Raw genomic sequence first — 16,185 nt, 5'->3', positions numbered from 1 at the left:
AATCTCACTGTGGGACGTGAAGACCGGTCCTCCGGATGAGACCGTATAAACCGAGGTCCCGTGTCACAGTAGGTGCTGGCACGAAAAAGATTCCTCACTGCTCAATGGCCCTAAGTGCCGAGTATAGGACAAAATTTGTAGCTCTCCACCGGCAAGTGGTGGCGTCACCATATGAGTGAAAAATTCTCGAGACGGACGTTAAACAACATACAATCAATCAATCAATCAACCTGACGTGAAATTATCTTTGTTTTGTACTTTTGCACTGTCTGATACCTGCTGATTGTTAATTGATAGATTGTATGTTTTCTTGCATCCCATTCGAGTGTCATTCTTATAGAGAAATCAACCTTTACTTGTAAAAGTTTCAAATTTAGACTTTACTCGGCACTTAGGGTCATTAAGAAGGTATCTTTATCGTGGCAACGCCTTTCATTACACAATTCTTCGCTTTTTAAAGGTATCAATGGAAAGACCCGTAACATTCTCTTTAAAGTACCAAGGTCTCATCGAAAGAAAGTTGCTTACTACTTTTTTATCGACTTAGACCGGAGTTTATACAAGGTAACGAACATCTGATCACGAAGCAAGTACTTTACCAATTGAGCTACGTGACGGTAAAAAAATCCTGCATGACAAACAATTTTGAAGAAGAAAAATATTTTCAAGTAGATTACATAACGTTCTAAAAATAACAAGAGGTTAGAGACAAAACAATACCATTATAAAGGCACTTTACATTTAATGCTGACAATTCTTAGAAATCTGATTTATTTTTATTCATGCAGGTGTGACATCTTACCTGTTTCTGTTGTCATTTTTATGGAATTGTACTGATTTTGCTAGGTGTCATCGACCGCGTTAATTATAATTCCATAATATGTTATGCTAAGTTTGCTTTAAAATATAACAATCAATCATGTACATAAGCAAAATTAAAGGAACACATATCATCCAGGGTTCATTAAAATATAAATGATACATTGAAATTAAGTAGAATGAAGTAAGCGAACTATAAATCAAACATTGATTGTGATGAATAATTTGATTAGCTATTACATTCAATTTTGATCTTCACATAATTATAAGTAATCGGCGTTTGAATAGTATAATTCTATCAAAAATATCTGATTTAAGACAAAGATGCTAGATATGTTTTTCTTTTAAAAGAGCCGGTTTGATAATTACTTGCTCTGAGAAATCTTCTTAAAGGTAGCATTTTGTTTATACATGTATATGGAAAGGCATAATGTACATACATGTAGGTTTCTTCATGTTTAAACACCGTTAGCAGAACAAAAGAGCATATTTATCTTGAGTCAAATTATTTCTTGTATAACTTCTGTTACGCACGCTCTCTATTACTCCCAGCTCCTACCCCCACCAACCAAGCCGAATACACACCTAAATTAAACCTAAACAAGTTAATTTTTAATATCTAAGCCTTGATTGAAATATTGAGATAACGAAGAGTATTCAACTTCAAAAGTCCAATGAAAATTATCAATTTTGGAGCAGAGCAAACAAGGACCTCTAAACGTCAGAGGTGGGATCAGGTGACACCGAGGAGTGAGCTTCCCTGCCGACCGATCACATCCGGCGTCTTCCTCTTGTCATGGACGGAAATAACGGAAAACGGATAAGACTTTTTAAAGACTTTTTTTTCAGATTTAATTGTTAAAATTATAAATGAAAAGGAAAAGTTGATATATACGTAAATTAATAATTAATGATGTGTTTTACCAATTAAAAAGAAATGATTTAGAAGTATACATATTTATTCTATAGCATTTTAAAAGTATCTGGACATATGGTTTAAGTATCATTTTTGGAAAAAAAAAGTTCCGAATCATATATTCTTCAACAAATGAGGGATCATATACTTTTAATTTGAAAAGAAATTGGAATATACATTTTCTTCAGCATTTAAAATATCTTTTAATTCATAATTAGGAAAAATATATTCCAGCAAAATATCTCCTGTCACCCTGCAAGTAAATTAAACAAGAGTTTTCCTGAATATATAATGAAACTATAACTGTATTTTTTTTTTCATTTTGCAACCGAAGACGATGGTAAAATTTTCTTTGCTTTGAAAATTCTTTTCCTAAATAAATAGAAATGGAAATGTGTGAAGTCACATTCATTTTGATATAGACACGATTGTAGAAAAGTTGATAAACATGTATTTTGCAAAAAACCCCCATTAAATTAGGTTATGACTTGGTTCATAAAATACTTCAAAGGCAAACGATTTTAGGGTGTCGATTACATTTTCATGAACCTCAGCTAATTTCATTTCTATAAATGTTTGATTGCTTCACTATTTAGCAATCTGGCATGAAAGCTAAACTGATAATCGACTAAAACTTTTATGTTCTAATTATATGAAACTATCACGTAAAACACCGCAATACTATAAAAACAGGCCAAACATGTGCCACACCTAAGGCATGATTTTCACATACATTAAATGTTTCCACATGAACATATTTCCAAATTTGTATTTTAAGAAATATACACTAGTATACTTCAAAGATGATATAAAAAACAAAAATACAAAATAAAAGTAAAAAGAAAAAAAAGAAAAAGCTTTTTTGAAGTCATGAATTTCAAAGCGATATATCTCTATTCTTCTTAAGCAAATTTTGGTCGCATGTGAAAAAGTTGTATGTTCTAAAACATCTTGAACATAAAAATTGTTTTAAAATGTTTTGAATGAATGATTTTAGGAGAAATTTATGGTTTTTGGGATCATTGAAAGATTTTGTTGATAGATTTAAATCAAATTCTTCTTAGGCCAGTTTTCCCCATTTCTGTTTGGTTGTATATACAATGAGACGTAAAAACATGTAATCAATGAATCGTTGTTCATCTATGTAAGTATCTATTTTATATGCAATTATTTACTAAATTCTTTTCTTTATTTTGTTTATTTTTTTTGGAACGTCAAGATATAATTTCATAAAAATAAAAATTTTGCCTTAGCACTTATTATTAGGAGAATCATTAGAAGATAGGTTATGTAATTTTTGTTCTAAAGATGAAGTAGAAGACGAGTACCACTTTCTATTAAATTGTACAGAATATTCCAATTTCAGATCAGATTTATTTACTAGTATTAAATGTAACCCAACTTTTTCTATGTCAGATCAAGAGAGAGTAAATTTTCTTTTAACAAATTTTCCTAGGCAAACCTCAAAATATTTATATCTTTCATTCATGCACATACAATCTATGTTGTACAAAAAACGCCATGCGTAATATTTGTGTATATGTTTTTCATACATTTTGTTAAAAGTGACATGTAGGTCCGATGGGCCGGGTGTTTGGATATTAATTGTATTAAATGTTTTACATAACGTTCTAAAAATAACAAGAGGTTAGAGACAAAACAATACCATTATAAAGGCACTTTACATTTAATGCTGACAATTCACTATAATAAACAATTTACTTATTTACTTATTACTTCTTTTGTTTTTTATTTACAAGTATAGAATTAAAAATAAATTTTGAAAGTTGAGAAAGGTGAACATCGGATCACTATATATTCACATGTATTAATCAAAGAGAATACAAATGGATAGTATGTAATGATGGTCGAATGTTTCTGTAATTTATTTCCATTTGCAAATTAATTATAGTCATAAAGTTTACTTAATAAATGTACGTTTAGAAATTTTTGTTATATCCTACCTTAACTGAATGAAAACGTTAGTTTTCTAATTTATATATTAAGATATACCTATATCCATACAAGTATGGACCATTGTCCTTTAATATCACAACTGCTGGTTGTTTCCCTTTGCACATAAAAGATTTTGAAACAAATATTTTAACCAATTTCTTTATTTTTATTTTAAAACAAAGATGTGCCTTGGCAGATTTCTTTCACAAAAATGAAAATGATTAAAATGACTGTCTTTTGTTCATGAAAAGCTTTTTCACCAACATTTCTTGTTTATGTAGCAAATTTTTGCAATGGTTTTGACAAGTAGAAGATGTTTTCTCCTTCCATTAATAGTTGTGTTTATACAGCATTAATGCTTAAAGCTGGGAAATACAAAGGTAGGCAAAGGAGTCTGATTTTTGCCTTGATTATAACTGGAAATTTAAGCAAGTTTTTCTTAAACATTGGTATTTCATTTTTGGCGAGATGTAATTTTAGCGATTTTTAAATGCAATTTCACACAAGAAGCATTTGAAACAAACGCAATCAATTTTAAGCTATAATCAATTTTGACGATCTCAAAATCCTTGCTAATTGTGCCAAAATTAAATCCTTGCTAAAAATTCTGCTCATATGGTATGTCAAGTTGTCTGATCCTTTTGAATCTGTCATATAGTCGCCCGCGTGGAGCAGGGGTTAGAGCGTCTGCTCTAGAGTCGCGAAGTAAGGAGTTGATCCTTACGTCGCGGGTTCGAATCCCACTGCGGGACGTGTCCTTCGGATGAATCGAGGTCCCGTGTCGCAGTAGGTGCTGTGTGGCAACGCACTTTGAAAAAATTACGCACTTTGAAAAACTTTTTCAAAGTGCGTTAAAATTGGGACAAAATCAACGCACTTTGAAAATTTTTTTCAAAGTGCGTTAAATTTAGGACCAACTCAACGCACTTTGAAAAAGTTTTTCAAAGTGCGTTAAGAGTCTACATCAATGTATTTTACCATGGAGACATTTAACGCACTTTGAAAAAAAAATTAAATAATATTTTAGTAATGGAAAGATTTTATTTGTTATTTATCTTTCAAAAAATTTATGAATTGATTAACTCACGTCGAAAAAAGGAAAAGACGGGTATGAGATCCCTCAGTCCAAATCTTTATCTTTTGAATACATAGGTGTCGGTAACAAACGGGGAGGGGAGCAATAAACCCAAAAAGGTTAAGCTGCATTTTCAATGCTTATACGATGTATATACCGGTATCTTACCAGAATAAGTGGGGGGCTAAGCCCCTCTTCCCCTGGCCCATTGCCCGGTCTCGATGTCTATGCTATACTCAAAACATCTATATAATTATGTATTTACCTAACTGGTATGACGTTGAAAACTTTCAATATTAAATGAGTTAATTAAAACAGATGAAAACTAGAAATATTGAAGAACAGTAAAACGTATGAGAGAGAAAGAATTTTCATAGTTTTGAACAATCAAATTGCCCCCTTTTTATTATGATAAATGCTAAGTTGCTTTAAGCTGTCCACTGTTAGTGCCCCCTTTACACCTTTACATATACTTATCAAAGACTAGAATTTAAAGAAAAGAAAGGAACGAATTAATGATCTTAAACAATCGTCACTCTTTTTCAAGACCCTTTTCCCTTTTATTTTATCAAAACCTCAAATATTTAAAACGTCAACTTCTCAGGTCGTGAAGTGACCTCATCATAAAAAAGTTATCCATCCAGGATCTATTATTTATCAACCGATTATTTGTAAGAATATTGATCAATCTACATTTTTTTTCAAAGTGCGTCAATATGGTCGATATCAACGCACTTTGAAAAAAATTTAATTTTTTCAAAGTGCGTTATAGTCCCAAATTTAACGCACTTTGAAAAAAATTTTCAAAGTGCGTAATTTTTCAAAGTGCGTTGTAACAGTGCTGGCACGAAAAAGATCCATCCCTGCTCAACGGCCCTGAGTGCCGAGTATAGGACATAATTTGCAGCTCTCCACCGGCAAATGGTGGGGACTCCATCTCGAGAAGGACGTTAAACAATATACGTACAATCAACCCTTGTCACATATTCACGTGTTAAAAATAGATGAAAATATTTTCATGCCGAGTTAAGGCCAGGAGTTGACAACAAATTTTTGTGAAGTCGATATTTGTGTCTGACAAGTCAACATTAAAGATCTGACAATGAAACGCGAAATTCTGACAAGTTGCAAAAAATAAATAAAATACATATTACATGAAATGGAGTAAAATTTATTATGTAAGTAAGTAAGTAAATTCTATTTAAAGTCGGCATTTTATACATTTTATAACAAGAAACATGAGCTCTGTAGAGCTCTTAAACCGACTATCACGGTTAATTACCATGCAGAAACACAAGTACATATATACACATACATATGGCAGATAAAACAAATTTTTAAGAATTATACAGTAACTAATTTTAAGAATTTATCATTTTTAAGAATAAATGAGAGAAAAAAAAAAACAAACTTGAAAAGCAAAATGATTGCATTAAGAGGAACAAAAATCAAAATAAAGTAGATATTATAAAATAAAATAAATAAATTAACATCATATGAAAAGTAATTAAATTAAACACTACGTTTAACCCATAAAGTCAGATTAAAAAGCAATAATTGTATTGATAATAAAAAAAATGAATTTGAAAGTTTAGGAAATTAAAAAATTGATACAGATATAGCTAACCCAATAGCTAAACCAAATTGAGAACAAAAATAACTTATTTTCCTCATCAATACACATCCTGCCTAGTGACTGGGTCAGTCCCTACCTACATAGACAAGATATGCATTGTTATGAGGTTAAAGAGAAAAGTAAGATTGTTCAAAAGGCAAAAATTTAAAGAAAATAGGATCCTGGAGAGATGACACCTTTGCCATCATATGATTCTTGTATATATATTCTTGCATATATATTCTTATTCTTGATTCTTGTATATATCATATAATCAAAGATTTGAAGAAACAAATCAATTGATTTCGTACAAAATGTAATTCTATTTTTCCTCTGGAACAAATGAAAGTTTATGAAAACCATCACTGACCGAGAGCAAACAGGTTTGCATTGTCCTTTAAAAATCGTGGTATAGTTATTTTGTTCATTCTCCCAAATAACAAATGTATACATTTTCATTGTCTTGCCTTTTCAACCGTTGCTAGGTAATGTTACTTTAAAGGCCATGTTTTATGCACTCAGCACTTTTGGGAAAAACATATAAAAAATAATACTTTTTACATAAAAGTATGACATAAGATAAAAAACCCATTTATAAGTCAGCTTTTCAAGCTATTTTTAAGTTGTATAAATGAAACACTGATTTCACCATATGGAAGCTCAAGGCTGAAGGTTAATGTTTATCAAATGCAAGATAAATTTCAACGACATAAGATAAAATAATAATTGTACTCAAAGAAATATTTAGGAAATAAATGTCTGTGAAATAAAATCTCCCTAATGATTTAAAAAGTTATGACCAAGTTTAAAGTTTTTCATATTAAATCTAGTCAAACCTAATGTCAAAATGGATGGTATACCAAGGAGAAGATACTGTAGCGAGAAATTGTATTTGTGAATTATTAATAAGACCATACACTTCCTTGTTAAAAGGTACGGTCAAAATATATTTATTAAAGAGAAAGTCAAATTTCAGAGTGGAAGTGTCAAAATTGTTAAAAACAGTCTTTTTAAAAGGTTTACACGTGTGAAATATGAAATCCCAAAAATTAGCTGTAGAAATATTTGGCCATATTTAAAGATTTTAAAGTAGGTCAAACTTAAAAACCAATGTCAAGATTGTTGGCTGGTTCTGTCACAACAAATACACCTCTGAAATTCAAAAGCCCCAACACATTTCCAAAATACGACCAAACTCATATTTTAAAGTATGTTAAAATGCAAGGTAAATATCAATACATGTACTTCAAAATTATCAATACCAGAGGAACATATCTTATGTTGAGAAATATACTAATAATGTATAAAAGCCCCATCTCCAACTGTTCAAATATTAGGTCAACATGAAAGTAAAATTTTGCAAAAGTTGGTCAAACTACAAGAGGTCAAATGTATTTGTACATTTTTTGTCAAAAAGGAATTCTTAGATGCATGAAATATATGACCCATAATTTCAACTGGAAGTTATTGGCAAGTTTTGTTTTTGCAGACAAGTTAAGCCCTAGACATACAGGGCAAAAGCATACATTTATCGAGTCTTCATTTATTGGGACACAAGAATTCCTTCAACATGTAAAAATCTGCACATCTACTTTAGTGCTAATGCTAAAGAATATGAAACTAAAAAAAAGTATAATTGAAAATCAAACTTAAATATATTATTTCATACTAATTATCGAAGGCAAATCGTCCATAATACTTATTACTATCTTCGTAAATTAAGGACATTTTCCAAAAAAGTATGTTTTCAGAGTAAAAAGGCAGTGGATATAATAATAGATGATAAAATTTGAACATAGGTACTGTTGACAACATGTACAAGGTAAAGGGTAATATATAACCAAAGATTTGAAGAAACAGTTAACTCAGATACATGTAGATACAATAGAATAAATAGATTAGTAATTTTTACAATTTACCTAGGAGGTCAATAAAATTGAAATATATTTCATGTCGATCCATTCTTTTTAATATATTTTTTCATTAACTGTGTATGTTTTCCAAATATCTTTCAAATATGATAGAGAACTTCATCAAAATGATGTTCTTTATGTCGTATGTGGTCTTCTCGCTCTTAAGGTTTGAAGTCTAAGTTGGCATAGTCCGTATCAGCCTGTAGGTATTCTGCTACAAGATCATGACAGAATTGGTATTCCTCCTAAAAAAATAAGATAATAAATTTATAAGTCATCAACGCCATTAACAAACAATTATGTTGATTATTATAAAGGAACAAAACAATAATTATACATTGTAATTATTGATCCTATCAGGGTGTGATTTTAAAAATTCCAGCCACGAAAGGTCTTTACACGATAAAGAACTCTAACTGCTCAAAGGCCTTGAGTGTCATATAAAGGTTTAATCGGCATTTTTGGCCAATATACAGCAATAACTCTACATGAATAAAAACTTCCCAAATAGGAAGTAAAACTGTATATTAACTGCTATAACGTCAATCAATTCTTCAGTTAGATTTCGTTGGCATGACTGCAAGTCAGCAAGTACTCAGCTTTTAGGTAACATCTTGCTATGTCGTTTTAAAAAGATGGAAATATAAATGCAAACATGGACCCTTAAAACATCACATATGGGATCAGGTACAACGGAGAGTGAGCATCCCCTGCCGACCGGTCACCCACCGTGTGCTCTTTTTCATGATCGAAATATATCAAAATTATCGTCGACAACAAGGTCATCTTCAAATAGACATCAAACCAACAACAACATAATTTGCATATCCTTTACAAAGAAAAGTCAGATTGCACTTACTAGTTGAATGAAAATAAATAATTATAGTCAACTAAAATAAAAAAAAATTAATTATTAAGATTATCAAACAAAGGGAAACTTACAGGTGTGGAAATAAATTCCGGTCTACGAATTTGTATCAGTCGTGTTGCTGTAAAAATATCGATTTCCTTGTCAAGGATAAACTGCTCTATCACATTATAGGCGACACAAAATGGACCACAACGCTTAGCCCCGTCACTGTAATAATGTTAATCAGTTAATATTTGACAGCGAAATATACAAGATACCTAGGGGCCACATCGCGCATCTGAGCGCTGTCGTTAGGTAAAAGCAAAAATCAGTACAGTATAGAAAAAAATAAATGCAGAAGTGGGTTAGACCTATCCCTAAAAGGAAGAGGTATGATTTGAACATAATTGATCTACGCTAACTAAGAATGATGACATATTTTTTGGACCAACTGAGATATTTTACTAAAAGTTTGAGCTTTCATTGTGGCCCCATACTACCTTATAATTATGACCAACCATGGTTTTGCTGTCCTTGAGAAGATTTTTGTGATGCTTCTTCTGTATTCTTATGTAACTTTCTTAACGTCCACTGTTGCCACACACTACCCCTGGGGTTGTGATGAACAAACATGAATCTACACAATCTGAGGATGTTTCAATATAGTTAAATATTTTCTAGCACAGTGGTTCTAGAGAAGGATTTTAAAAAGATGCTATAAAGTTTAAACAAAGTCTTTAATTTAAACAATATTTTATTCACAGATGTTATTGTGAATAGGATTGGGCAGCAGGCGCAGTCTATTTTAGCCCTCTCCCTACATTAAGGTTAAGGTAAATAAAAAATAATTGTAATAAGAGAATATGTACAAAAGAAGAATAAGAAAAAAAAAACACAAACAAAAATGAACAGGGTAACAGAGAAATAAATACAGAGGAAGTCATATAAGAAAGAGTTGTACAAAAGAAAAAAATAGACTAAACAAAATAACAAAAGGGCAAATTGCAGTGGGGATGCAAAATACATTCAAATTCAAATACACAAATTCTCAATTATTTCCCATTTGAAGAAGGCCTGGCCCTTCATTTGAACAATCTTGTATTTCCTTTAATTACCTATGGATAAGTGTGTTCGAAATTGTCCAAGTGGTTCTTGAGACGGAGATGAAGATATGAAAAGTTTACATCTACAACGATGACAACGACGACGACAACGACAAACAGCGGACAAAATTTCGATCAGTAAAGCTTACTTGAGCCTTTGCTCAGGTGACCTAAAAAAGCATTGTACCATGGTCAATTTTATTCAATGTAGAAAAAGTTTCCTTAAGCTTTCAATCTATAAAGATAACAGGTATTCCGTAGAGTATTTATGCTTTAAAAAAATATAACTAATCTAGTACCAATTTAAGCCTTTAAAAGTGACTGGAACATATTGACAATGCAGATTGGCAAATTATATGAAAAAATTATCGTTTTCCAACAAAAATACTAAACCATCAAAATGTTTATATATTTAAACTTTATACTTTTTATATATAATTTTATGTGCAGAATGAAACTCAGTAAAGCAGCATAGATCTTTTCATAGAAATAACATTCACTTAATTAAAGTCGTATATACTGGAACCAAATTTTAAAGATCTATATTATATATACCTTGAGAAAACAATAGTTCTATTGTTCGAATGTGTGGATTCTTCCAGTCTTGTTTCCTTGATTGCCTCTAGAACTTTCCTACAATCGGCAATTAAAGCATCACTTTTCCAGAAGTTGCATTCCAAAACAGATAAAGGGATGTCCTTGAAGCCCTGAAACAATAGGAACGAATATTGGTTTAAGTAAACATCATGACATAAAAATTCACGTCAAAAAAGATGTACATAATATGTTTTTGTGCCAGAGAGAGAGAGAAAGAGAGAGAGAGAGAGAAATATATCACCTTTCCTTGAATGATGATATTCGTTTTCGTGACTACAGTTGAAGGGTCACATTTTCTCATTTTTACTGAAAACTTTCCAACAGTCTTGCTATCATTCTTTGATGGAAACCAGATCTTTGTCTAGAATAAATTAAATGTGCAAAGTATAAATAACTTAAGAGAAATACAGTAACTATATATATTCACTAAAGGATGAGTGCATATAGTTGAGACAAGTAAGGACAAGTAAAAATAAAAAAAAAACAACAAGCATTCAAATCTAACTTTTTTTTCTTTTAATTGAAAAAAGTCAACATCCAGTCTTCAACTTTTTTGCTAAAGCATTAGATTAATTGATTTTTTTTATATATATTTAACGTCCCTAAGAGAGTTTTTCACTAATATAAAGACGCCAAACTTGCTGGTGGAGGGCTACAAATTCTAATCTTTACGATAGTTACAGTCATTGAAAAGTAAAGGATCTCTCTCCAGCGCCACCTACTGTGACACGGGATATTTTTGGACATGTTGACCTTCAGCGAAACCCTAAGAGACATTTCTTCAATGCAAGCTCCACCTGCATGTATATCTAATCCTCAACGATGGGCAAATACAAGATAGGGGTAGACCCGTTTGTTGGCTTCTGATTTGGAGGTCTTTCAGAATTATGTAGCAGTTTATCCATAGAAACCTGTCGTCATTTCTGCCACAAAATGAGTATTGGTTCCAAGTTTTGAAATTCACAGAGGTTACAGAGATGAAAGAAAAAAAGGTCCTTTTTCGAATTTTTACCGATTTAAGAGCACATTTTGTTTCGACAAATATACAGCACAAATTGCCTATCTACCAAATTTATATATTTTATCAGCTAGCATCAGATGAAGTTTATGTGTAAAAATCTCAGATAGGCAAGCTTGTACTCTATGTTTTCCGAGGAGAAAAGTAAGTATCTAAAGTATAATGAAATTCTACCAGAATTAAGGAAATTCGGTAAAATGTCCTACTTCTGCACCCTCTAGTGGCTTCCATGTAAGCTTTAAATCCAAATTAGTGCTGGTTTGAAGGCAAGCATCATTTTAAGTTCTTACCTAAGACTTATAACAATTTCACTAGTGTTCTGATTTTTACATTAAATATGGGGCGAGATTTGGCCGTTATCCTACCTTGTCCTGTATATTTTCTATATAGTATTTGGAAAGCAATAATCTTATAAAATTAGAATAAGCATTATGTATATCAATTATCAAGCATTTAAACATTTGAATTAAATTTCAAATTGAAAAAAAAAATCATTAATACATAAAAGTGAAACAAGGTTTAAATAACAAAGCAAAAGAAGCAACCGAGCAAGACCTAGCTCCCGGGGTTAAGTAATGACATTATATATTATCCATACCGAGGGAATATCTTCAAGCGGCCCCAGAAAAACTACAGTACCAGCTCTGCTCTCTTTCACAAGATACAGGAAATCTTCACACTGTTTCTCCAGTGGATACTGGGCACTGATAGGTCCATTGGGTTTCGTGAATGACTATTATTTATAGAAATAACTCAAAAGAGAATTCCGGTTAAAGTTGTATTGTAAAATAAAAATCTTGTTTGTCATCAACACAGAAATTCATATTTGCAAACCTGAAGAATGACAGCGTTGTAGTAAACCGGTGTATCATCGTCAGAGAGCAGATGACATCTATATTTCTCAACTATTTGAATAAAACATTAGATATTGAATTTATTTTTTTTTTTTTGGTAATTTTTAAGTTTTCACATATCAATATGTGACATGCAATAACAAAAAAATTAAAAGAAGTAGACAGGATTTTTCTTACCTGGCATAACAATTGGTGTAAAATTAAATGCATCATTGTTCTGTGCTGATCTTTCAGTTGCATCGTATTGTATTTTGAGTAAAGTGAGCTCCTGGAAAATCGAGTTAAATTATTAAATTTTCAAAAACTTGATTGCTTTCAGAATAACCTGTCTGAAAATCTTTCACGTTAAGAATTTAATTTTTTTTCAGATAGTATGTATTTTAAATAAATCAAAAAGATGCAAGGTCTTTTCTCGATATAATAGGGAATATAACTGTAAAAATGTTCAAGCCTATACACCAATCGTTGAAAAGTTAATACGGCATAAAATGTTTTCTAAAAAGAAATGCAAGCAATAAAGTCAATGTGAAACATTGTCTATAATAAATGGCCAAGTGAAAGTTATCAACAAAAAAAATATGAAATCCTTATCAACAATTGATAAAAATTAATGATAAACGTCAAAAAGTTGTTCTCCAAAGAAACTGATAAAAACTTTTGATCAAAGTTGAAGTTTTTGCAGACATCAGACAGCGCTGGAAAGCTAAGGAAACATTTAAGTGATTGATCGGGAAATTTTAATTTTTTAAAGAAAGTTAAGTTTGAAAATCTACCAAGGCCGCTGATAAAACGTTAACTTAAACTATGGACTAAAGATAGAATAGTGCCTAAAGCAAAGACGTGCACCACCACCAAGTCATCAAGTGATTCTTTTGAAAGTGAAGTGTTCCCTAGTGAAAATGCTCAGAGAACAACAGTACCTTGAGTTTAATTATTTCTTTGAGTAATTAATACAGTTTTAAAATACACATCTATTATGCAAAAAAAAGTACTGCTAGAATCCCACTGTCCGGTAGATAAATAATTTTTCCAGACATTTGCACGAAATCTTATCCGAGGTTTTTAATTTTAAACATACAACCCGAGATTTTTTCTTAAACCATGCTAACCTCGGGATTCTAGCAGCACTTAAGAAGTATTTAGAAGGCAAGCCTTCGATCTGTACAAATTTTATGTTTTGAAATACCCAGCTTACTGTTGTTTGTATTATTTTTGTCACCAATGACAGAGGAAAGGTCGACCGAGATCCTTAAATAGCTGACTTTCTTTGAAAAAAAAACATAATCGATGGAAATAAATTAGCAAACCTGTCTAATAAACTTTTTCTCCGTATGAAATCCACATAATATATACGATATACGCTTCTAAACCCCCTTATATGTATCTTTGTATATGCCGTCTTAAACAATTCTGTTTACACAATTACACTAATTTCGTGAAATATTCTGTTTGATTCCCCCAGCAAAACAGAAAGGTGGATGGAGAGGGTAAAATAAAACTATATGTCCTCCAATGTATTATTAAGGGTAATGATAATGAACAATAACGAGAGGCCCATGGGCCACATCGCTCACCTGAGTAGCTTTGACCATGCTGTTCTTTACCAGATTTCCCCCTTGTAATAACCTATTGTGATTCCAAATTATGGCCCCGTCCTACCCCCGGGGGTCATGAATTGAACAATTTAGAATCTACACTACCCCAGGATGCTTTCACATAAGTTTCAGCTTTTTTGGCCCACTGGTTCCTGAGAAGAAGATTTTTATAGAATTTTCCTATATATTTCTATGTAAAACTTTGATTCCTTATTGTGGCCCCGCCCAACCCCCGGGGGTCACGAGTTAAACAATTTAGAATCTACACTACCCCAGGATGCTACCACATAAGTTTCAGCTTTTCTGGTCCACTGGTTCTTGAGAAGAAGATTTTTAAAGAATTTTCCTATATAATTCTATGTAAAACTTTGATTCCTTATTGTGGCCCCACCCAACCCCTGGGGGTCACAATTTGTATAATTTAGAATCTACACTATCCCAGGATGCTTCCACATAAGTTTCAGCTTTTCTGACCCAATGATTCTTGAGAAAAAGATTTTTAAAATTTTACCTATATATTTCTATGCAAAACTTTGATTCCCTATTGTTGCCCCGCCCAGCCCCCGGGGGTCATGATTTGAACAATTTAGAATCTACACTATCCCAATATGCTTCCACATAAGTTTCAGCTTTTCTGGCCCCGTGGTTCTTGAGAAGAAGATTTTAAAAGTTTTTTCCTATATAATTCAATGTAAAACTTTGATTCCCTATTGTGGCTCCGCCCAACCTCCGGTGGTCATGATTTGAACAATTTAGAATCTACACTACCCCAGGATGCTTTCACATAAGTTTCAGCTTTTTTGGCCCACTGGTTCCTGAGAAGAAGATTTTTATAGAATTTTCCTATATATTTCTATGTAAAACTTTGATTCCTTACTGTGGCCCCGCCCAACCCCCGGGGGTCACGAGTTAAACAATTTAGAATCTACACTACCCCAGGATGCTACCACATAAGTTTCAGCTTTTCTGGTCCACTGGTTCTTGAGAAGAAGATTTTTAAAGAATTTTCCTATATAATTCTATGTAAAACTTTGATTCCTTATTGTGGCCCCACCCAACCCCTGGGGGTCACAATTTGTATAATTTAGAATCTACACTATCCCAGGATGCTTCCATTTAAGTTTCAGCTTTTATGGCCCAGCGACTCTGGAGGAAAAGATTTTGAAATTTTATTTCTATATATTTCTATGCAAAACTTTGATTCCCTTTTGTGGCCCCGCCCAAACCCCGAGGGTCATGATTTGAACAATTTAGAATCTACACTATCCCAATATGCTTCCACATAAGTTTCAGCTTTTCTGGCCCCGTGGTTCTTGAGAAGAAGATTTTAAAAGTTTTTTCCTATATAATTCAATGTAAAACTTTGATTCCCTATTGTGGCTCCGCCCAACCTCCGGTGGTCATGATTTGAACAATTTAGAATCTACACTACCCTAGGATGCTTTAACATAAGTTTCAGTTTTTTCGGCCCACTGGTTCTTGAGAAGAAAATTTTTATAGAATTTTCGTATATATTTCAATGTAAAACTTGGATTCCCTATTGTGGCCCCGCCCCACCCCTGGGGGTCACGATTTTAACAATTTAGAATCTAGGCTACCCCAGGATGCTTTCATATAAGTTTAAGTTTTTCTGACCCACTGGTTCTTGAGAAGAAGATTTTAAAAGTTTTTTCCTATATATTTCTATGTAAAACTTGGATTCCCTATTGTGGCCCCGCCAAACCCCCGGGGGCCATGATTTGAACAATTTAGAATCTCCACTACCCAGGGTTGCTTCCATATAAGTTTCAGCTTTTCTGGCCCAGTGGTTCTTGAGAAGAAGATTTTTTCAAGACCCCACCCTATTTTTGTCTTTTGTTGATTATCTCCCCTTT

General features: G+C 32.3%; 1 protein-coding gene across 1 annotated transcript in view; it reads right to left on the bottom strand.

The window, feature by feature from the left end:
• Window positions 1–7,007: 7,007 nt before the first annotated feature.
• Window positions 7,008–16,185, bottom strand: part of LOC134254641 (receptor-type tyrosine-protein phosphatase alpha-like) — a 103,161-nt gene continuing 93,983 nt past the window's right edge. Inside the window, exons 24-30 of the mRNA XM_062737179.1 lie at window positions 12,894–12,984; window positions 12,697–12,767; window positions 12,461–12,595; window positions 11,086–11,205; window positions 10,803–10,954; window positions 9,237–9,372; window positions 7,008–8,539 (exon numbers count right to left, since the gene is read on the bottom strand). Coding sequence (XP_062593163.1) covers window positions 8,456–8,539; window positions 9,237–9,372; window positions 10,803–10,954; window positions 11,086–11,205; window positions 12,461–12,595; window positions 12,697–12,767; window positions 12,894–12,984 — 789 coding nt within the window. The 3' untranslated portion in view covers window positions 7,008–8,455. The remainder of the gene's footprint in view (window positions 8,540–9,236; window positions 9,373–10,802; window positions 10,955–11,085; window positions 11,206–12,460; window positions 12,596–12,696; window positions 12,768–12,893; window positions 12,985–16,185) is intronic.

Source organism: Saccostrea cucullata, unplaced genomic scaffold, assembly GCF_032062105.1.
Source record: "Saccostrea cucullata isolate Sc308-1 unplaced genomic scaffold, CSIRO_AGI_Scuc_v1 ctg531, whole genome shotgun sequence".
NCBI lineage: Eukaryota > Metazoa > Mollusca > Bivalvia > Ostreida > Ostreidae > Saccostrea > Saccostrea cuccullata.
This window is presented reverse-complemented; position numbering and strand designations above follow the sequence as displayed.